Raw genomic sequence first — 23732 nt, 5'->3', positions numbered from 1 at the left:
CGACAGGATTAGTTTCAGATACTCATTATCAAATAATCCTAGTAGCCTCAACTGGAACCTCATAAGGTTCCTGAAACAACTCTCTAACTCTGACAAATTTTCAAAACTGCAATTTGAGATATAATAGTATATTCCAATAAAAATACCCTTCGCTTTCCAATTGATACATCGTATGCGCGTTACTGGTAGGCGTTTTCGAAACCCAAAACTGTTTAATAAATAGCAGGGCTAAAGTACAGAAGGGCTAAACTCGCGGTAACCTTTCCCTGGCACACTGTTTGACATATCTGTTACCCAAGAAGCATTCGTATGTCCCATATAGGTCAGGCTTACAAAGTTGTAAACTAGAAGATGTCGTACCTGCAATGATCTGGGTACGATACTTTCATCAAAAGGGATGCAAATATACCAGAGGTATCCCATGTACACCGTCGCTATTGCCCTTCGGAACCGAAACGGAATTTTCTCTCTGGCAAGGTGTTAATCAGTCGGGGGGAACTTAACTGAAATGATAGGCTGATCTAACACCATCATGGTGCTGAAATGGAGCCGAAAGGTTCCAATAGTAGATTATATATCTATAATATTATAATATTAATCGAGATAGTATAACTACTATTAATGTTAATATCAGAGCAAGGAGGACAAGAGGAAGGGCTCTCTATAGTTTTTCCTTCCGGGTGCGGGTAACCTCCGTCAGCTATCAAAGTTTAGTTAGAGTACCACAGGGCATTTTGTTAGATAGATGTTGCGATACCCAGCTTAGTAGGACAGTAGATGGTAAAATATACTACCTTCTGGCTTATGGATGGAAGAAATTACATTCTCCTTTAAAAGATTTTGGTTGTGTATAATGTAAATAAACGTATAGTTAGAAAGCAATATATATTGTAATATTTATGCATATTTCAGTAAGGTATATTTTATTGAAAGAGTTTCTAGATTATATGCTAAATTCAATTTTAAATATATTATTGATACGTTAAATCGTCTTTCCCACACCTACACTACAGACACATTGCAGCCACTTTCCCTTCGGTATAGGTTTAGAAATTCCTCTTGCTGAGCACCAGTAAGCCTGGTTACTCCGGTAGAGCGTGTGATTTATCCCTGATTGCGGGTGGGAGTGCTACGTCGGGCTTACCTTTTTGTCGAGAAAAATCAACAAGGCCATACCTCACCCAAGGGACCTTTAATGACCTAGAGGCTCAGAACTAGAGACGTACCTAGGTAACCTATCCGATTAACCTATTTCTATAAATATTTGGCCTTGTCGACGAAGTCCCATACGTACAGCCTCGGTAATCTGGCGCACATGCCTAAGGAAGTTGTGATGAGCCTGACACATAGAGATATTGTCACCTGGTACGATTAGGAAAAATAGGCTCAGCGCACCATCTCACTAGGTTTCCTGGGGTCGACATATTGAAGCTAAGACCAACCTTTCAGCTATTAATGAGGTTAGATTTGATGAGGCTAATTTCCTATTCTCCCCTAGTGCCAATTTTTCGGCCACATCCCCATGTTTCATGTATCAGGTTACCTGACCACAAATTTCTATGAGTTGAAATACCTCAGACTTTGTTTCGGTGAGTAGGTTCAGACGATAAAACCGTTTGAATTGATTCCTTCACGAAGCCAAATCGCATCATGATCGCTAGATACTACAGAAAGCAAGGTATATGTAAACATCGTTTCAATAAATTTTACATCACATTATGGAGGTCCGAAACAGGTACTTGGATTCAACCTATGAAATATACTCAGAAGGCTGGATATAAACGGACGCTAGTACAGACAGTTAGTAGCTATTGGAATGCAACAGATAAAGCAGAACACTAGCATACGACTAAAAAGCATCGTAGTCCACTAGGGAAGAAGAGCAGGTATTTCCACTCTTCTCAAAACACAATCGGCCACTAGCCAAGAAGCACAAGTAAAACAGGCTCTTACAAGAGGAGAGAAAATCCTTTAAATAAAGAAAAAAAAACAGGGGAGAATAAAGACCCCTTACAGTAACATACCGACCAAAGTCTATAGGGTACTCACATAAGACAGCCACACCTCAAAAATTAGAGGTAATAAGAGAGATTCACTAACTTATAGCCCAAAAAGTATCAAACCCGCAGCAATTTCTCTCTTCCACGTTCAAATGTAAAATGACGCAGAAGTTAAACAGTAACAACGATAAATATATGACGCCATATCCTACAGAATTTAGAACTAAAAGGGGACTGTTACACAGTTAGCAACATATCTGAAAGCAGACTTTCGATAGCCCCGCTGTGCAACTAGCATCTAACAGCTCAGGGTTCAGTATATGTAGAGATCAATAAAATAAGACACAAACCGCCATTATTAAGAGATAGCTATCATTCAGATTTAGTTGTCCATGCAAACGAATCATAAAATTTCTGAGTCCAAGCACACCTTGTAGATACAGTAAACCACTAAGAATCAAGCGTCTATAGTAGATAATAGTACCTCTAAAAAAGAAACTAGCACACGTAAAGAGAAATATGGCTCTTATAATAGCTTGCCGTGTTCATACACATATGAAGGAATTAGAAATAGCTTCAGTTGGTTGGTGCTTATGAGAAGCAGCACAGTATGTATTGCCGCAGAAGAATATCAAGGAGAATGATATAAATCATAACATTCATTGAAAAATTCAACAGTCTAAAGCCTTCATATATTGAGTACATAATAAAGGATACAGATAAATATTTTGGCATTCACTTATTAAATTTAATATTCTAATGGCACCAACAACTTTCCTACCAAATCGGATATACAAGCTATAAATGGACCGGTATCCCATATGAGACCAAAATCTTCACTAAAGCAAATTTTACATCATAGCCTATACGCTGAACAAAATATTGGCACCTCTGTTTTGCGAAATCAGGATATCAAATTATATCTAATAACATTATGGGTAGGGTAAACAGAATAATATAAGCCTAATAGACAAAAGAGTGTCCTTAGATGAAATCGGGGAGATAAAGGCTCTTAAAATATAATTCAGCAATAGAGCGCACCATTCGTAATGAAGGATAACCAGAAATAGTTGACTGAGTCTCCGATTAAAAATCGTATTCCAACGCCAGGAGACGTCTTGATATATTAGAAAGTGCATAAAATCCCCCAGAAACAACATGGAAAGTATCCAAGAAGTTTGACCTCCTGATATGAAATAGTTGATTTCATCTTCCGGGGTGAAACACTTATGCATTTCGGCTTTATATGACTTTACAGACGAATTATGAATCTGTTTTGTTATCATGCATTAAAATAAGACTCGAAATATCTTTGGACAAATACATTTTAAACATACTAAGCAACAATGAACGGAAACTATAAATAGTTTACCCAAATAACCATAACAGAACGGATATTGTTATGGTGCTTTATCGGAAATTGCCAAAATAATACTATACATAACTGTGGGCTCGAGACATTAGTCAATACAACCTTAAACAATCTAAATGCACTACAATCTCATCAGGGAGTATTTTCCTACCATACATGTATCGTTATCGACTCTCCTGGTTGTTTGCATACCATATTTGACAAGTGAATGTTGTCTCTGTCGGAAGCTTACAAAATAGGATAAATGCCCTGGGGCACTTAGCCAAGCCGTATTTCTACTAATGAGAACAGTGTGCCGTCATAAGGAGTGAATAATCCAATATGGTCTAAAATTTAGACAAATAACTTTATGCGCTTGTTCAATTAGTGTACGCAGATATACTTCCTTTCACTGCCTGTAGCAGTATATAATACAAATATAGATAAAAACGAGCCCGTAGAATATGCTACAAGGCAAACATCAAGTTAATTATAGTCATAAAATATTCACTAAGCATAGGTGTCTCTTGCAAGCTCTTTCGAAGAAATTAATTCCTTGAACAACATGTCATAATCCTGATTCTCAATTTCATGTCTACATTCAGCTATTCAAAACTGTGCAAATAATTACGCGCATGGGATATAATCTAAAAGAACACAATATTCAAGCATTCAATTTTCTAGCAAAACATGGCTATAAACGTACTAGTTTAGTAAAAACTTGCGTCCTATAGCTATGTACCACTTTATAGACCATGCGTATATCTCTACATAGCATTTACGACAGGAGCGTCAAATAAAATAACATACTCAAGCCAGTGGATCATGTATGCAAGCATTCTGAATACTTTTACCCCAGTATTAAGACCGGAATCAACATAGTGGAGAAACCCTCTGGCAGAGCTACGTAGATTATTTCTTACAGTAGTTGTATAGCGCAAGATCAAGACGGAATAATAATAATAACATGCAACAACCTGGTAAAAAGCTTCACCAAAATGACATATCACTTCAGGTTATAGTTATTCACACACTCTTGTCTGGTATACCGTAAATCCTATGAGGACTTCCGCTATAGCCTGGTAAATGGTACTGGGATGTCTAGTAATTAATGGGGAATTGTGCTTGTAGAAAGATACAAACGGGTCAAACAATAAAATATTAGATACTGTTTAATAGTTTGAAATATCGAAAAATTGAGTAGATACTCAGACGGAAGGTATTTTATCTCTATACTCTACTCTTGTACTTGCACTGTATGTTGATAAATTATCTAGATGTACTAAATTATGGCCGAACCCCGGTGTAGATGTAACGTCCTATTCCCAATCTCGGCTGTTAGGATACCATAAAGATTACCAAAACACAACATGCAAAAAATGCAGGTATAGATACTGCAATAGTATTCATATCAGCTGCATATTGTCCATCCGAAACTATTTTGCATGCCAATTATCGACAGCCACTTGGCACTATTCTATCTGGCGGAATATCACATTAGTACCAATGAGAAACATTCATGGTCTGATAGGTGAGCATTAATGAACACGTTGGAGGACCAGAAATGTTGAACTGGTAATGGAAAGTATTTGTATACTTTCAGGTAATGCCATTTACATTTCTAGATACTCTCTGTTGCATCATATTTGAATATTTTCTCGGAGGTTTCCGAGTCAGTGTGGTACAATACCACACGCTAAGAATCTATTAAAGAGAAGAGAGCTGGTCCAAGTCGACCCATAACAGGCTGGTTCATTTCTCCTGACTACAAGTATAACCTTGACAAGAATCTACGAAGTTCCTGTAGGCTGCTTATAGTTACGTATTATCATAGTTTGCGGGTATTACAAGGAGAGGTGTAAGTCATTGGTCTACCTAAGCAAACTTACGGATGTAAGAGATACAGATCCTTATCATTATGCTATCTCAGCGCGTCATTTCAGTTACTTGGAAACGGCAGGAGCCGGATGAAGAGATATAACGGAGCTGTTCAATTCCAAAGACAATTTTTCTACTGTCGTTTATTAATCGGACAACTTTCGGTTTCCTATAACGAAAATACGCGTGTGACTTTGGAAGAATTCGATAAATAGTATGCGACTGAGCCAAGAGATGCGGTAGGTTTTGAAACAAAGACCTTTTTTCACGGTTTCTCATCCTATGCTACCTAATTTCAAAATACTAATTCCTTATGGCTGAGTTGCACGCGAGTCCATGGTTCGCTAATAATACGTTAATTTAAAGGGGATGTCATAGCAAGGTTATTCAGTCCCTAAATAGATATGGAATCTAAGTATTGTGGGGATAAAGATGAGAGCCATGTATAGTATGGAGTTTTATCGAACCTCGGTTAATCGACTCACCGAATACGTGGGACAAATGAAGTATTAAGGGTCCAAATGTATATTTCACTGTAGATCAGCATTATATCCATATATTGGTCAACTTTGAGGTACTTAGGAACCGTGGTTTGGTGGTTATTGTATATATAATATACAACTTTTTTTGAAGACCAATGTTTTCTGCATATATTCATAGGATGGGATTTTTTCGCCTGTTATTTCATCATTAGTAGCCATAGTATTCACGAATATTAATTTTTTGCGTTCCAGTCTGCGTACTGCATTAACTTGGATTGCTTAAATGAAGGTATTTTAACTCATTTAAGCCCACACCCCATTTTGAGTATTGAATTACTCCCTATATGTTTGTCTCCTTAGTGCTCAGTCCTGTGAGTACGTCGGGCAACTCTCATGATGCTATTTTTTATTAAATTTACGTGTTGATATAGCTAATTATCGCTCCCTGAACATTCAGTTCTATTATCCAGTATCTTACTTCCAGGTGACTCTAGCTTTACTATAATATGGTAAGAAATTATCTCAGAGGTTTGCATCTAATATCAAGTTCTTTATATAATTCCTTCTTCTTAACGCATGAATAAACTGTGTAATGATTCATTATATCTGTATCCAAGCCGTCACTATGACAGAATATATTCTCTATATGTTGCTCGGGCTGTAAACCAATATTTCATAATGTAACATTCTGATACCATTGCACATTAACAAACTCCTTCGAAAAGAGTCGAGGTTGACAGTTGTCACCGTATGTTTAAATTATTGTCACTGCTATGCTATTAAACTAGGCACAATGCCTGTGTAATTTCAAAATCCATCGATTAGTAACCGTATCCGAATACTTGGAACTCTGTTTAAGTGCTATAATTATTACGCTTAGTGTAAATCGTGTATTAAACATATTATAGTGCTATATCTATGACCTAGTAAGTTTCCCAGGTCAGGGGCGCTCTCGTGTGACGAGTAAGGATTTCTACACCGTGCCTTTTATAAGCAGCAGGATTTTACGGAGATCGTTGATTACTCGACATTCGTATAATAACGTATGCACCTGGTCGGGTGCATCCTTGGATGATCATATTTGAATAGCCCAAGTGTTTCGTATATAGTCGCTTCTCTTCAAGTAGCTATGGAAAACCTTTAGCAACGTACCCCAAAGTTTTGTGCCTTCTGTCTCAGTGTATCCCGCTTGTAGTTAACAGTGGCCTCAAGGTCTTGTGTACGCTGTATATCTTCCAATATTGTCGCTTGAAATAGTTATATCCAGAAGTGAATGGAGCCTATATGTACGGATGAACCAAAATGGGGACCTCCTATGCATACAAGGCAGACAGCTTAGTGCCAATATACTATTTTCTGGACAACCTTGACCCCTATAAGACTTGTAGATAAGGTTTCGGAGTCATGTTGGAGAAAGAGTACTTCTCATCCATTGCCGTCCAGAGTAATCAAAATGGATGCAGAAATACTTACCCTAATTTCTATCCAGATGTTTCAATGATCGGGAGGTTAGTTCACATATTTGTATAAATATGATCCCACCAAGTCATGGATAATATGCCTAGACTCTCATAAGATGATACGACCGTGTCATAAAACTTTGATGATGTAGGATATTATTATTTGTGATTCACATTTGGATGGCTTAGTGAAAGTTTCATTGTAGGAGTTCCTTGCTTACATGCTTACTTCTTTACCTCTTGTGTTTGAACTTGGTGCTACTTTTATAAGGGGGTGAATGCTTTATACAACTCTAGCTTCTGAATTAAACTCTCCCAGGTATAACGGGCTATGGATTTTGGAGTGAGACTATAAATGAACCTGCTTCATAATGCCATGGTCGAAATATAACTATATCTTAGGTGTATAAGGTACAGTTATCTGACCTTTTTTCTCCCAGTGGTTCTAAGCTTTGGAAATCTGGCCTAGCACATCAGATCCAGTCCTTAGCGGTTAGGATATTATAGTCTGCCCACCACATATTTAATGATTGGCATTACCGCTTTCTCATGTTTCTCTCCATTACTCCACCCCTTCACTTGGTGGATGCTCTCCTAGCTGGTCCTCTATTTTGTGAAGTACCTGGTTAGAAATGACTGGTGTATGTAGAGCTTACTTTACAACATAGTAGCCTTCTTATTCTCTCTCTAATTTTCTGTCTATGTTTGAACTGCATTCAACTACAGTGGTTCAAGCATACATTTTAATTCATTTGTCTTGGTTTCTCTGTATAGGTATCGGATGTTGATCTCCTGCTTCCTTTACTAAGCTTCAAGCTTTCTTTAGCCGACGCGACATTGGCTTTATCGGCTACTAGTGGCCTCATATTTACCGTTACCAGTTATGCCCGTTATCAGGTTAAATGTTTTCGAGAATGACAAGCACTGCTTTGGAGAAGTATGCTGAGATGGCTAGCGAATGGTTTCTAGACCTTGGGACTTGAATCAGTGGGCCTGGATGTTTCAGTTTACCTAATTGATATTTAAATACCGAACCTCATAGAGGCTCAACTGCGTAGAGTACAAGGTTAGTTTGATGCCCAGCATCGAGTGTATGAAGCGTAGGAATTGAAATATCGTTGTCAGCCTTCGCTTGAGCCTCAAGTCTCTGTAAATATGATATATTTTACTTATGGGCCTACAGTTGCAGCTCCAAAATATTCTTACAGAAGAAGGTTATCTAGGGCCTATAAGATCATGTACTGGCTGGACTTTGAATTTTAATATTTTATTACTTTTATTTCAGATATATTTACTAGGCGGTGGTGGTTAGGAGACGCAGATGGAAGCGGTAAGGTTGTGGATGTTCTTCTTGAGTTCACATGTGATAGGCGGAGAGAGATAGGCATGAGCCATTCTGTCGCAGCATCCTTGGTTTCAATTGATATCCTGTTTTCCATGGCACGAAAATAACCATTTCGCTCTTGTCTCGTTCTACGGAGAAAACGGGATACTGTTCTTTGTCTGTCTCTATTGCAGATTTTCGGTCACCGAAGGGCTTGTGCTTAGTATCGGTATTGGTGGTTATCTCTGTTTTCAAGAAAGTGTATTCCAGTATACTTTAACCTTGAGGTTAAGCTGAATTTCTATACGCTATGGACTTGAGGCCCATTTCCGCTGCTTGGAATCTTGGAAATAATTGGTCAGGGAGAGGTAAGGAACCTTTCGTATGTTAAGTGTTGCCCGTCATACCATAATCTATCATATAGGGTTTTGATCTGAGTATAATAAGCACATATTCCCGTTGGTTTTCCTAGCTTGAAGATATTCCTGTAGTTGATATCCCCCTTCGCTGGCTACTGACTTTATCTCAGAGGATAGAGATCTCGTTATATGAGTATTTGGCCATGGGTGTGAATTCAGCAGAATTGTCTAGTTTTGTGGTGCTCGCCTCAGGTGTAAATGGTCCAGAGTTCAACTCCCTGCTCATCCCGTACCTTCTTGCCTCTTTGTATGAGGAATGCGGCACCCTCAAACGGGCTCTTTTCAAAACTAGACTTGACATGGGCAATGACTTTTGTTGATGTTTGTTCGGACGCGGTACAACCTTAATCTCTAGACGTCTGAGATACCCTTACGCTAAAGCTTTTAGTATCAGTATTTTAACCTGGTACAACAATTACATAACTTAATCAGGATGAGGTGATCCAAAAAAATGGACGAGTCAGGAGTCGAACCCGAGACCTTTCACATGCTAAGCGAACGCGCTACCAACTACGCCACACGCCCATAATCTACCCTTACGGGATGGTGCTTAAACTTAGGCTACTGTTTTATATATTGAATGATAGGAACTTCAGTCTTTGAAGATATTCCTTTAAAAGTGTTATGCTGCTGTAGCGGCTTATACTTGGGGAAATATCCAGGTAAGTGGGATATTTACGGGGTGATAAGCTAAGTCTCAGTTAAGATGTTCCGGTTGAATAGACTAAAAGTGAATAATCCCGGAGAGACAAATAGTTAAGGCTGGACCGTAAGTTTGTACCGCAAAGATGGTCCAAAGGGTATCCTTTGACTTATCCTCTTTTTCATCGTGTTCTGATTAGATTAAGATTAGGCGTCACGCATATTTTATGCTGATGAAGGCCAGTTATTCTTTTGGGGACCCCCTTCGTACCATACAACTAAGGAAACCTCGTGATGGCTTGCTGAGCCCAGTAGTCGGTGGACCCTTACGGGGAAGTAGCATAAATAGGGATCCGTGAGAGAAAAACAACAGAGAGATGAAAGAGATATTACCTGTGCCTTTCAACAAGGTTGAATATACGACTAGTCTGATATCTAAACTCGTCTACTGCCTGCAAAACAAAAGATACAGGCTGATTGTGCTGGTAATTAATGGCGGAATAAAGGGCACAAGTCTTTCATTCTTAAGCGTTACCCGAGACATTTGTTTTGTTTAATTATAGCTACCAGATTGGCCTATTTAGGCAGAGACTTTTATCTTTTCTGCCTGTAGCCAATGTTTAACCGTTTTACTGGTTGAGGGCTATCAGAGCCAAAGCTTACTCTGATGGCCCAGAGGCTGTGCCGGATTTAATTGGATAACGCAAAGGCTCTGTCTAGGTGGGATAAAGGCAGCAAAAAGGTAAAGGTCGTACCCGGATTCGAACCGGGGTTTATTGGATCAGAACCAACAGTGATAACCACTACACTATACAACCTCCGTTGTGAAACTTCCATCATTGGATGTCATGTTGATCCGTGACATGATTGAAGGCCTTTGCTGCATGTGATTGGAGTCTTGATAGGTCGATATAGGGCTTGTTTTAGCTTTGGTTATCTGATTTAGGTATCTAAATATACCAGGAGATATTCATATGGCCCGTGGAATCCTCTGGTTTTTGCAGTCTTCTTCCTTCCCCTGGCTATGAGCGATTATGGCGCGTTGACGGAAAGTCGCTAGGTGCGTCAAGATGAGGGCCCAAGACTCTAGAGTGAAGACACCTACTGGGATGTACTCAGTTTTCATAGAAGATTGTTGGGTGTTTCTAAGCAGGATAGTATCCTAGGTGATCGTTGTGTAGGGTGACTGTAGTGTACTTGGACCAGGGTGGTTTAAAACTTTTCAATGGAAAACACATTAGAAACCTCAATCGATGGTAAAACCAGGAAGAAACAGGGTTAAAGAAAATTAAGGCGGCATTTAACTTTTAGTCAGCATTTCCTTCTTCGATAATTGCGGATGAAGAAGTGTATACACAAGATATCAGACTGCTCGCCCATTTTTGCGGCCCACGGTTATCGTTTTTGTACATGGCTTGTAGTAGATGGTCATAAGACCATTATTTCAAGGGGTTCCGCACAATTACAACCGGCATTTACTCTCCTTTATAGTAAAAGAAAAATGTAAGCTGGTGACAAGTCCAGAGAGGCATAGGCTATGCAGCTGATAAAAGGGGCCAAAGCTTACATTTGTAGCAGAACAAAACCCTCTACATCTCAATTCAACCAGTGGCATCCCAGATGAGAAATATTTACTCACGACGTCCACATAAAATAGTTTATAGGAAGGTACAAGATCAATGGGAAATATCAAACTTATTTCAAGGCAAAGACTCCGCCAGAACCCAATTTGCATGGATCTTTTCCAATCCTCAAATTAAAGATCGGTCTTGACCATGCCCCAGATCCCTCCAACGCTATAAAAGATAGCTGGCTGGCACAAGCAAAAAGCAATTGCGCCAGCCCGGAATCGAACCGGGGGCCCAACGATGGCAACGTTGGATTTTACCACTAAACCACTGGCGCTTATTTCTTGTGAACCCAAACTTAGGACTCTAGTGGCAATGTTTAGTTTTCCCTATATTAACCATTATGGAAATTGCTGCTTCTAAAGGCTTTATTGATATTTTTGAAGTGAGTAATAGTTCAGGGATTACTAGCTGCGTTTCACTTGTACTTATAACCTGTCTTGGTGTGATATAGGGGTAAGATGCCGATAGTAGATTGGTGTTCACAGATAGGACGTCTGGAGGGGAAGTGAAAATGGCCCTTATTTAGTACAGAAAATGAGGGTTAAGTTTTCTTAGAAAGGTGCTGAGGGAGCAGAGGCCTCCGCCGAAAATTTATTATGTGATCTATATTCCCCTTTCTCTCTATGTCCAACACTTCTAGACATTATAGATCCCCAGATACTAAACCAGCACGTTTATGGAAAACAGTTTTTTTTTTTAAGTCGGTTGTAGATTCAGTACACAGAAGGCCTATGGAACTCGAAATCTCCATTCGTTATGCAACCTCTAAGATTAAAAATCATACGGGTTTACTCTACGACAAGATTATGGAATAAGTGAAAGCCTCAGCCAGGAATATAGTAGGATAGATCAAAATACGTACGCGACTAAATTCATCTGTAATTTTTTATAGTCTGCTCTCTCCCTTCAAATTCTGAATTCTAGGTGGGTGGTGGATACGCCATACTAGTACTATATTTCATACTATTCGTGTTTTAATTGATATATGGCGTTGTATTGACTTTAGTAAAGGCTTTAGTTTGCAAATATAAATGGTGTTATATAATTAATATATATGTATATACTTTTATTACATGTAAAAAATTAACAAATTATTTAATCTTATTTTCCACATTTGATAACTTTTATTGTTATTATATATATGCATATACGAAGGTGTATGTATTATATAGTCCGTGCTTTTCAGTTAGAACACAACCAGAACTTGATAGTTTCAAATTGTAGCTGCTTATATAACACTGCCCCAGGCGGCACTGGTGCGCTCAGACTTGGCATAATGATATTATTAGAGATCTATGGTTGGGTTTGTAAGGACTCAGCCTGCATAAAGTAAAAGCCCCGCCGTTTCAGTCGTATTCTAAACTATAATGTTAAAGCCGTCTTTCAACCCACAAGCGTGATTACCATTAACACACAATGCAAAAAAGAAAAATAAAAGACTAATTGGCTAATATTTCAAAAAGAGAGCTCCGCGACGGGGAATTGAACCCCGGTCCCCCGCGCGACAAGCGGGGATTCTAGCCACTAAACTATCACGGATTGGTTGTTGTGGTATAAGAGTTCTATCTGATCCTTAGCTCGAATTCATAGTCAGTAAAGATCACAAAGTCTAGAATATGTGTATTTGTTAATTATAATACCAAGGATAATAAAAATAAGGAAACTATACGTCCTTTTATAGATAATTGGTTCTTCCAGTGAGATAACTTTTGTTTATACCGAAATCACTTCTGAAACATTATTTGATGTTCTTTTGAGGCGCTTTTATGGAATACTTCAAACAAACATCAAACGGTCCTGCAACACCAAATGTATACAGAGACGAGTTTTAACAACGTATAAAGACAGACTTCAACAACTTGGTGGCTTATCCTGGCAGTATTTTGCGAATTAATGGCTGATTACAGCCCCCTGACTGATACCCCAACAGGCGTTGAAACCTCGGAAACTCGAAGCTCGCCTCTATGGCCAAGTTGGTAAGGCACCTCACTAGTAATGAGGAGATCGTCAGTTCGAATCTGGCTGGAGGCACTTCTCTTTTTACTCAAAGACCCTGTTCGCAACGATAAACTCTAATGGTTAACCCAAAGCCCAGTGATGATTGCAAGAGAACGGTTTATAAGACTGAAGCTTCTGTTAGTTCTGCCTTTACCCCCTCACTCGATCGTTCGTGCGTATACCGGCGCCGTAATAAGCATCCAGCCTGCAACTTGCAGCTTGATACCAAAACTCCATACGAGCTCAGAGTCTACCCTTCACTAATACCCTTATCATCAGCTCACCATAACCCTCAGTTCTACTTATTAAACTGTCTCAAGCTCCAATGGGAAAGGTTACACGTGTCCGCACGGGCTGCTGGACGTGTAAAGCCAGGTATGCATCATTTAGGCGAGACCCTGGTTAGGCTTGGTTCTTCTCAGCTTCCTACTAACACTCCAGGCGACGGAAGTGCGACGAGGCGAAGCCGTCTTGTGAAAATTGTACTTCTAGCGGCCGCACATGTGGTGGCTACGGCATTAAGCTCATTTTCGACGCGGATGCCTCGCGCAGCAAAACAATGCACAATTTTGGGGTGCGAAACGGTGGGATCGTGAGGGTACGGCCGGAGCGAAAAATGCATTCCCAAGAGGCTGAACATCGATCTGAGCTGAATATGGTCATACCAGCGCAGGTGGGAGCAATAGGAAGGCAGATGGGGGCAACAGGAGGGCAGGTAGGGCCTGGGATGGCGATCGTAACGGGAATGGAAATGGTAGCAGGACAGACAAGGTTATCAGGACAACAAATGTTGCTAGAAAAACCAATGGTGCCCGAAAAACCAACAACGATGCCAGAGCCATTGATGCTACCAGGAATGCCAGAGGGGACAATGGTAGAGCGACCGGTGCCGGGACCATTGCCAGACCTGGGGGTTCTGGGACTGACAATGCTAGAAGGACTCCCCTTCAACTACGACATCACTGATCCATACCAGTTCGAGACTGCGTTATACGACAGTCTCGACAACTTTCTCTCGCCGTTGATGAGAAACTTCGACAGCCCGTTTGACGTTCCAGCATTTAGCCTCGACCCGGAGTTTGCATCGCCATCTTTTAACACGCCAAACATCCGCGACTTGATTAACGGTGACTCCAGTGCCGGGGGTAACCGCCTTAATATGAATGCTGACAACCGTGAGATCATGACCTACATCGACCACACCAACCTCTTCAGCCCACTGGCCGATACCACGCTTCACGAGGAAAACATGATGTTGCGACACTTCTTCAAGAAGCTTCTCCCGTTGCTCGATGCTCACCCGAACTCGCCCTGGCCGGAGCTCGCGCTCAAATACTGTGACCTCGAGATAGCGCGCTCGTGCTTCATCTCACTCTCGTGCATGCACTTGTACGAGAGCAAAGGAGGTCGCGACTTCTACAAGAAAGGGATGCACCACATGCACAACACGATGGAGTACTTGAGCAAGTACGTGCGAAGGGACACGGTGAAGAAGGATTCCAGGAGGGGTTCTGCCTTTAATGCTGATCAGATGGATGATCCCCGGAAGGGCTCTGCCTTTAATGTTGACCAGATCGTGGGTGACCTCAAGGAGGAGACGCAGAAGAAACAATCATCCTTCTTTGTCATCCTCTTGTTGATCTACGTGCACATCTTGTTTGCGGTATTGGAGAACGGGCGGTCATCCCTCTCTCGCATCTTCCTCAAGCTATTTGCACGGATTTCTGAGGACCACACGTTTCAGCAGGTGTTGGCCAAGATTGACCAATCCCAGTCATTGATCTGCGTGCTATCTTGGTTCGACACCATCACCGCAGTGGTTTCCCCAGATTGTCGCCTTCCTTACTGCAATCCCACGTGGTACGGAGACAAGCACGCGGCGATCTCGACCTCCCGGATGATGGGGTGTCCTGGAGAAATATTTCAGTGCATAGCGGACCTCTGCCGGCTCAAACGCAACATGAAGTACAACAACCTCACGCGCGAGGAAATTCTTGGCGCCTTCCAGCTGGTCAAAGCCCACCTCATTGCTTACCGCGAATACATCCCCCTTCTGGAAGACTACGTCATCCGCCTCAAGTGTGCCCAGTGCTGGTCATTAAGCACGTACAACGCATTACTCGAGACTGTCAAGCCCGAGGGGTACTCTGACACCATCCATGCTAACCTCCTCGAATTTATCTCGGCCTACGACGCTATAGGTGAGCGTTCGCCGTTGGTAACCCAGATGGTCTGGCCGCTCTTTGAGATGGGCTGCCACGCTTCCACCGACTACACACGCGAGACTATGCGGCGGTGTATCACGAACTTGCACCGCAACGTCCAGATGGGCACCATCAGCACGATCCTCCGGCTTGTGGAGGACTGCTGGCGCACGGGCAAGCGATCACTGGAGATGCTCAGTGGTCGCGAGTGGCTCAAATCAGGGATCGACTTTCTACCGGTATAAGGACTATTCGATATATATCGGGGAGTAGATGTCTGCTCCCCCTAGAAAGCCTTTACAACTATTTACTGTAAAAAATTCTAGTTAAGTACATACATGCCATACTATTTTTCTGGCCTGGCCGCCTTGAGCTCCACCTCGGGGAGCGTGAGATGCGGATCCGACAGTCAGTAGAAACGCGTGCCTTTGCGTGAGGAGGCTGCATCACAACCTGCGAGCTTACCACCCCGTGACTGGCCGCATCGTTCCTTCTAACTCGTCGTATCTCCGCTTATACCCCCCGCGCCGCTTATCCTCCACGGGCACCACCCGCATCGTCTCGCGCTTCAACCGTCTCAAGTTCCTCTCGCGCTCAATTTCACGCTTCTCAATCTCCCATTGGGTCAACGTCTCAACGACCGGTGCCCAGCTGCCGTTCATGCGGTCCAAGTCGATGCGCAACCCGGCTTGCACCAGCACTTGTGTCGCGGTGGTCTCGCGCGGCACGCCGCTGTACGCAAAGTTGCGCACCTCGTATGCGAACGTGCCCTCGATTACGTCGCGCTTGAGCCGGAGGAGCGTCTCGTGCATCGCGTGTGCGATTGCGGGCTTGAACTCGAGCGCGAGCCCCATGTCCGCTACCACCGTGCCCGCGAACCGTTCTGGCGTGTATGTCGTGTCGCTTAGGTCCCACTCGAGACGATCTGCGAGGAGTTGCGACCCGAGACTCACCTGGAGATGCACCACTGCGTGTACTTCACCCGTGAGCGGCGCGCGTGCGATTGTCGCGTGCTCCTCAAGCTGCACGCGAATCGACCGCGCCATCTCACCTTGCATCACCCCGGGGAGATCGAGGTCGTGGCATGTGAGCTGCGCAAAGTGTTCCGGCGTGCAGAGCGACTCATGGAGGTTCCACATGAAAAAGTCCACGAGACGCGAGTTGTTGTTACTCGCATGCTCGAGGTTGAGCCGGATTGGCACCATCACCTCCGGCGCGCTCGCCTGGGTCTCGAGCTGCGCGGGCGTGTGGTATTGGTGTGGCGTAACGCGCGCGGGTACCACCTGCGTCACAGGAGCCGCCACGGACGGGGCCTGGCTGTGCGCAGCCTTCTCTTCGTCGAGGAGGAAGTCCGTGTCGTTGTCAAGCTCCGCGTAGTTAACTTGAGCGGTTGCACGCTTCGTCGCACGCGGCGGCGCTGCCGTGAGGTAGAGCGCGGTCGTGTCGTTTTTGACGCGTGACGGGAGCTGTGTCGTTGCCGCCTGCGGGTAGAGCGTGTGTGTGGACATTGATGGTTGGGCACAAGCTAAGGGTACGAGCGCTTGCTTGGATATTCGTTTATTTATTTCACGCGTTCGCAGTTTTGCTGGTGCGTGCACGACAATGCAGATTGAGGCATGGTTGCCGTGCTGGACTGGCAAAAGTAGAAAGATGTAATGTGTAAACGGTGGCGGCTTTGGAGGTTTTATTATTATGGGTCATAAGATATATCAATTTATTAAATTTAATTTGTATCAGTTTAGTTGGCCCTCTGTACCAAGCTACATGCCCTTTTCTAAGACATGTGCATGGATTGATGTATTTCGCTATCTGGAACAGAAAGAGGTTACGCAAGTGTTCTAGATAGGGCAATTGGAGAATCAATGGGTACTTATACCTGGTTATAAATCATTTTATAGGGTTGAACTCCAAGATCTACGGGCGTAAATTATGGTTGCTTCGTTTTTGTTTAGCACAATGTATAGCGTATCTTATTTCGGTGCGTTAATCCGAGCCATGGATCTATGCCCAGGAAGAACTCAAACAATAATTCTCACCTTCAATTACAAGCGCCAGTGGTTTAGTGGTAAAATCCAACGTTGCCATCGTTGGGCCCCCGGTTCGATTCCGGGCTGGCGCAATTACTTTTTGCCGTGTAAGAGCTCAGTGTTTTGATAAGCTGAAGAGAGTTACGGTAGAGAGCTAAGACTGAAAGCTAAAGTTGGGTGGTTGAGAAGTTGTATCAAGATCAACGCTAAAGTAAATCCATTGACATAATTTACATTAACATTATCCACGAATCTAAATAAGATAAGCCATTAGTTATAGCACCCGGAAAATAGCGGGAACCAAAAAAAAAGATCTCCAAGATAGTTCCGTTACTAGTAGATTGACCTTACAAAGCCGGGAAAATTTTCAATTCCATGGGAGAGTGAAATAGAGGAGTGACATTCTTGAATTTTAGCTCATGTATGGTCATGAGAGCAATCAAGATAGTTATAAGAGCAACTTAGCCTACCATAATCTCGTTTCAATCTCTATTCCACCCCTTGATAAGGCAGTTCGTGGAAGATATATTCGGCTAAACTATAAAAATTTAACATAGCAGGAATAGGTTGTCCCATGTCAGAGGGAGAGTCCTGGTCTCGACCATTGACTCCTTCCATACTTTGTCAATGAATATACCCCGACGTGTAGTCCAAGCACTGGTGTCTTGCAGTGCCTGGATAGACTTGTTTTCAGGGTTCCTGTGACGTTGCACTTTCCTTAACCTTTAAAGAGCTTCTATGGGTGCTCTCTGGAAAGATAAACGAAAGCGCAACGCCGATTGATCTTTGCTAATCCTCGGAGATCCTATAATGATTCATAGAACCTGGACAAACCCCTTTTGCAAGAGATAGTAGGTATAGCATGCATATACACTTTACAAGACAGCAACGAACGGAACATTAGTCGTTAGTGCGAAAAAAACAGAAACGCTAGATAAACAATAAACTCCATAAAACAACAGGTTGGGGGTAGGATCACATTTTAATCTTCAGTCGCCATCTTTATTGGCATATAACTTTAGAATGAAAAATGGTACTGTTGGATTTCATACGCGTAAGCTTGTATCAAGGAAAATCGTCGCCCGCTGGGTGAGCGGGATTGGCCATATCCAGATGTTCAGAGTGAGAGTAAAACTAAAAGAGTCAAACAACATAGCATGCCACGGGTACAAATAGAAGTAAAGGCTGTCAGGGAAAGCACAGTCAAGTAAATCTCTCTCAAGCCGATGAGTGGCATAAAAGCTCTCATCCGAGGCTATCGCTTCAGCGAGAAAATTCACAGGCTGCATTTACCATGAAGTACTCATTGTTTCAACCTCCCTCTTCAATTTTCCATTGGAAACCTGACGCTTTTGACCTACTTATCCTTCAGATTCTCATCCACCGTCTCATCCTTCGGGACCGAATCCTCCCCAAAGGACACACTCCGCACACTACCACTGCTCGCGCGCCGTTGGGCTGACGATGTCACGCCACTGGCAATCAACTGCTCCTCACGCGCCAGCTGCTCTTCCAAAATCTTGACCGACTCCAAGATCGACGGCTTGGGCTCCTCAAAGTCAAACCGCAACGTCTTCTTCTTCTTCTTCACCTCGGTGTTGAGCTCGCCCACGACAGACACCTTCTGGGTTTCCGGGGAGCTCATGTTGTGCGAAGTGTCGGCGGCGCCAGTCACAACTGTGGTGGCACTACCACCAATCGGGACCAACTCAGCCGTTCTGATCCACCGTCTCCGCCGAGTGTACTTTCCAAACGAGTCTTCGGTGCCGGGCTTCTTCCAGGTGTTATCTGAGAAGATCCAGCCTTCATCGGGGCCGGGGTCCGGGGTAGTTTTAGACCGGCTGCGCGGCAACTGGAGTCCGCCGTCGTTGGTGAGGTCCAAGCGCCAAGTCTTGTCGACCCAGCGCCAGTACATGGTGTCCGGAGCCCTGGCGGAGGCGTTCGTCTCCGGGAGCTGGAACTCGTCAGTGGCGACAGACTCGTTCAAGAATTCGTCGGTCCAGGCGGTGCGTTCGTAGCTCAAGAGGTTGGAGGTCCAGCCGATACCCAACCAGCGGCGCTGATTCTCATACAATACGTAAGTAAAGCGCACGGGCTTGGCTCCTGTGCTCTCGCTCTTGGTCACCTTCGCCACGGCCGAGGCAAACAACTGCGACGCACGGTGGTGTGGGTTGTGGGCGTTGAAGTTCAAGCCCGTGAGGTAGAAACACAACACGCGCACGGTACGCGACTTCCACGCAATCTTACGGCCCACACGACTGAAGTGTGAGTGATAGGTGAGCACGAAGTTGCCCGAGAGGAGCAAGAGCATCTGCGGGTTGACAAAGAAGAAGGTCAATACAATGTACATGGGCGTGAGAAAGATGGTGGTGAAGAGTAAGCGCTTCAAGTCCTCCAGCGTGAGCGAGAGCGACGTGATGGGCGAGAGGAGCATGTCGGCTCTGACGGTGACGGTGTTGAGCACGAAGATCACGTCGTCGAGCGTCGGTCTCTGTTGTGCCTGGAGTGTTACCTGGCGGTACGCCACCGTGTACAAAGCAACGATTCCCACAAGGAGAAGGTGGCCGACGTATGTCACGAGTGGCTCGTAGTAGACCACGAGCGCGTTGTACGCAAGCACCATGAGGATCGAGAGCCAGATATCCTCATTGGTCCATGTAACCACCAGAAGGAGCCGGTTCGCAAAGAGGAGGTATGGGTATGCCTTTATGAGGGCTCGGGAGACCGTGGGAGGGGTTGAGGCAAGGAGTGGCGAGCTATCAGTTGGCGGGAGGTCGCTCTGAGAAAACGGCGACGGGCAGGATGTCTTTCCGCTGAACGTGGCTCGGAGGGGCGTTGTATCAATGGTTTCTGCCACTTCCTGGGCGATATTATTAACCGACGGGATGTCCGCATGGTCGAGGTCAGTGGACTCAGACATGATAAGAGTTGAGGGAGGGGGAGGGGGAGTTTGGCGACGACGTTATCAGAACTTTGTGCAAAGCTGACCAATTCAATCCAAACAAAGCAGATGTATTTACCTTGTTTGTGTTAGAAATTTAACACTCCAATCGTAGCTTGCAAGGGTGGGAATTTTTTGAGGAGGAGTTTGGGTGAGTGTCAGTTTGCCTCGGCGCTTAATTTGGCGCCAGTCTGGAATAGCAACAGAAAACAAGGCGGCACACGACCAGGGTGGAGGTTTCTGGAGGGATGATTTTTGTTACCTGGATTGTACCTAGAGTATTTATTGATGTTTCTTTTGGGAGAGAAATATATACATGCTCTGAAATCGACATAGTTAGGTCAATTTATAATGTGGTGAGATTGTTCCCGGGAATAAATGTAAACTGTTACCTGCACGAGTAGAGAAGATACATGCCCTGTTTTACCTGAGATCTAAAGCTTGAGGCATACGTCGGTCGATAATCCCCAAAAGTCTCGGTATTAACCCTGAGGTTAGAATAACCATAAACCTCTTACTATTTCCCTTTAGACTCCCGCCTACACGATCCTGCACCACTTCTAATATGATACAATAATCTATTCTTGAGATTAGACACTGAGATTGGCTCTGGACGCTGGTTCCAGATTAGAAAACATGTTTAGGTCGATAAATCTAGTAAACAGCTTACAACTTTTGCATGGCAGCAATGTCGGTAGACTGGACGTGGTCTTCGTCTTCCTCGATCAAAGCCTGCAAGTCATCCAAAGAGACCTTATCATCTTCGACAACCAAGTTGATCTGCAACTTCTTGATACCGAAACCGACTGGGATCCACTGGGAACCACCCCAGACCAAACCATCCATGGCGATGGCCTTGACGTTGGCCAACAACTCTTCCAAGTTGGTTTCATCGTCCCATGGCTTGACGTCCATGGTGACAATGGACTTGGCGGCTGGCTTGGCACCCTTGTTGGCCTTCTTGGCGGCGTACTCGGCCAATCTCTGCTGCTTGAGCTTTTCAGCGGCCTCGTCGACTTCTTCGTCAGAAGAGCCGAACAAGTCGACGTCATCGTCGTCTTCTTCGACAGAGGCAGCGGCAGCTGGAACGGTACCGGCTGGCAAGTCAGCGAACTCTTCAGTGAAAGAGGCGATGTGGTTGAACCATCTGGCAAAGTTTGGGAATTCCTTCTGGAAAGACTTGTAGACGGCAACGTCAGCCTGGGTAGCGGAAGTACTGCGATTGTTAGTATGAAACCAAAAGGTGGTCGTTTTCGTCACCAATGCGTGTGAATCTCAGAGGTGGAGGTCTTAATCTCCCTTGTTTCGTCAGTCATCTGGAGGGTCTTAAGTCTCCTCTAAAACACGGACCAAGTTTGCTCATCAGAGGATTCGCACTGGAAACGCCAATTGTCAGCGAAACATACCCTTCGATGTAAGACTTTTCGGCCAAGAAGTCGTTGGCAGCCTTGATGGATTCGACCTTAGAGAAATCAGAGAAAGACATTGTAAAAATTGAGATGCTAAGCAGAAGTTAGATAGACAGTGAAAAAATGGGTGCGTCCGTTTTTTAAGATCAGAGGTTGAGCGCTGGCACCAGCTGAAATTTTTTCTCCAGCAACTGTCCGCTGGGGGCAGCGCGTAAACGTGGGTATGCGTTACCCGGACGGAAGAAGCTTCTAGAGTCTGTATGCAGATTCGGTGGGAGACTGTGAGATGGTCTGGTTCGGGCACGTGTCATGAGCAGCAGTTGACACGTTGAGCAATGAACAAAGCTTGGGTGTGTTAGCTAACTCTAGGGCTCAATTAAGAGGCCTATGTGTGTATCGTATCCATTGAAGGTATTAAAGTGGAGGTGAATATATTCAAATACTGTACGTGCCGTCTTGTCTATATGTTGTATAGGTGCATTCGTTGGTATTAATATACTTAATATTCACCTTTGCGCATATGTACACCATGGCATTGTACAATTATCATATATGTAGTATTGATATCTATCTGCATACCCTTTAGTACGTGTCACTTTAATATATTGGATATGAGTAAAATTTATGTATATTCCAGGATAGATATGGTGAATGTTTCAATATTAGAACGTGGGATGATATATGTAGGTACGTCGTGCATATTTGCCATGCATCTTGCAGGTCCCGGTTAGACCACCATCACCACAATAGTACTCTCAGATGATTAAACCGTATTCAGTTAGCGGAATAAGGCCTATAAAGAAGTGAATTTCGAAGCTTCAGGATTACCTCAACTTTTCCCGGAACCGAGAGAAACACTCTCGGAGAATGTCCTCCACCGCATGGCAAAACGGGAGGGTCACAAATTTGGGATCATGGCGGTTTGCCGTTCTAACTTGTTCCACTGTATACTGAATGAGAGTATACACAAACTCCTCAAATCCACCTTCGCAGAAATCCTGGCGAGCAAGCCTCGTTGTGGCGAACGCCATGCTTAGAGTGATGTTGCGCCCAGTAAGCTCAATGTTCTGCAAAACCACCTCCACACTATTTAACTTAGAGTCCAAGAGCGTATCGATCAACTTGGCCTGGAAGGACTTGAACAATGTGGCGTACAACTGCTTGAACGATTCCGAGCAAGAATTATAGGAGGACTCATTACCGTGATTCCGTACAACGTCTAGGGTCTCAGTGTTGATGGTTAACCCGCAGAACTCCAACTCCAGCACCCCTACTGACTCCCCGTTCGCAAAATTCTTGGTGGTCTTCACCCGGTTAACCGAGATACCCGGAAACTCCTCAAATTGGCCCTCATGAATGGCGTTATAGACCTTCTCTGTTATTGCGCGTTTGGTCGACACTACCAAAAAGTCATCCACGAGCCTTAGCACGAGTGTCTCCGGATCCGGGCCCAAAAAGCCAAACAAGCGGTTAACCACATGGTCGTAGAAGATCTCACACAGCACAGCCGAGAGATGTAGCCCCTGGAACACCCCCCGTTTTCGCTTGTAACACTTGTTGTTGTAAACGACCGCGGAGTTGTCTAGATGTGCATTAAAGATCTGCATAATGTCGTCGTGGTGAAGTTTTCTGGTGATGTGCCCATCGACAAAAAAGGTGCCTACGGGTGGATCTTCCGATCTTTTCAAGTCAGCCTCTTGTAACCCAGACATTTCTGTAGTTTCCCCCTTTTTGGTAGCCCCCCTTTCAAGCAAGTTAATTTCCCGGAGATGAGAGGAGTCGGAGATTAATGTAGTGGCGACAACTTTGGATTTCGGCCCGTTAACCGCTCCATTAGGGACCGACCGGAAGACCTTGCGCTGGAAGTACGTCTCGTTGTTTACCAAGAACGATCTGATGAGCTTGAGGGTGTTGCTTTTTGGGAGAGTATCGTAGCACTGCTTGATGTCAAACTTGAGAAAGTAAT

General features: G+C 43.9%; 5 protein-coding genes and 6 non-coding genes across 11 annotated transcripts; 3 read left to right on the top strand and 8 right to left on the bottom strand.

The window, feature by feature from the left end:
* Window positions 1–137: 137 nt before the first annotated feature.
* Window positions 138–568, bottom strand: BABINDRAFT_163447 (uncharacterized protein). The gene has a single exon (XM_019129916.1). It carries the CDS (start codon window positions 421–423, stop codon window positions 229–231), a length of 195 nt encoding a protein of 64 aa, XP_018983072.1. The 5' UTR covers window positions 424–568; the 3' UTR covers window positions 138–228.
* An 8489-nt stretch (window positions 569–9057) lies between these two features.
* Window positions 9058–15634, top strand: BABINDRAFT_15424 (Zn(II)2Cys6 transcription factor; the record flags this gene model as incomplete). Its single annotated transcript, XM_019127262.1, has 3 exons — window positions 9058–9161; window positions 13627–13783; window positions 14162–15634. The coding sequence occupies 3 exons, from the start codon at window positions 9058–9060 to the stop codon at window positions 15632–15634; spliced, it is 1734 nt and encodes a 577-aa protein (XP_018983071.1).
* On the bottom strand, window positions 9367–9439 carry BABINDRAFT_t332. The gene has a single exon. It is a non-coding gene; the product is annotated as a tRNA-Ala (tRNA).
* On the bottom strand, window positions 10303–10374 carry BABINDRAFT_t331. The gene has a single exon. It is a non-coding gene; the product is annotated as a tRNA-Gln (tRNA).
* BABINDRAFT_t330 lies at window positions 11391–11461 on the bottom strand. The gene has a single exon. It is a non-coding gene; the product is annotated as a tRNA-Gly (tRNA).
* Window positions 12655–12726, bottom strand: BABINDRAFT_t329. Its single transcript has one exon. It is a non-coding gene; the product is annotated as a tRNA-Asp (tRNA).
* BABINDRAFT_t333 lies at window positions 13146–13218 on the top strand. The gene has a single exon. It is a non-coding gene; the product is annotated as a tRNA-Thr (tRNA).
* Window positions 15635–15850: 216 nt separating the features above from the next.
* Window positions 15851–16900, bottom strand: BABINDRAFT_41061 (uncharacterized protein; the record flags this gene model as incomplete). The annotated part of the gene is made up of 1 exon (XM_019132005.1): window positions 15851–16900. A coding segment is annotated over one exon (1050 nt), but the record flags the coding sequence as incomplete, so codon positions are not given.
* A 537-nt stretch (window positions 16901–17437) lies between these two features.
* BABINDRAFT_t334 lies at window positions 17438–17508 on the top strand. The gene has a single exon. It is a non-coding gene; the product is annotated as a tRNA-Gly (tRNA).
* Window positions 17509–19067: 1559 nt separating this feature from the next.
* On the bottom strand, window positions 19068–20174 carry BABINDRAFT_28805 (peroxisome biogenesis protein; the record flags this gene model as incomplete). The annotated part of the gene is made up of 1 exon (XM_019131432.1): window positions 19068–20174. A coding segment is annotated over one exon (1107 nt), but the record flags the coding sequence as incomplete, so codon positions are not given.
* Window positions 20175–21023: 849 nt separating this feature from the next.
* EFB1 (translation elongation factor 1 subunit beta) lies at window positions 21024–21843 on the bottom strand (the record flags this gene model as incomplete). The annotated part of the gene is made up of 2 exons (XM_019127260.1): window positions 21024–21573; window positions 21764–21843. The coding sequence occupies 2 exons, from the start codon at window positions 21841–21843 to the stop codon at window positions 21024–21026; spliced, it is 630 nt and encodes a 209-aa protein (XP_018983068.1).
* Window positions 21844–23732: the final 1889 nt, after the last annotated feature.

This window comes from Babjeviella inositovora, assembly GCF_001661335.1.
Source record: "Babjeviella inositovora NRRL Y-12698 unplaced genomic scaffold BABINscaffold_14, whole genome shotgun sequence".
In the NCBI taxonomy this organism is placed as follows: Eukaryota; Fungi; Ascomycota; class Pichiomycetes; order Serinales; genus Babjeviella; species Babjeviella inositovora.
The sequence above is the reverse complement of the archived record's forward strand: the minus strand, read 5'-3'. Positions and strand labels throughout refer to the sequence as shown.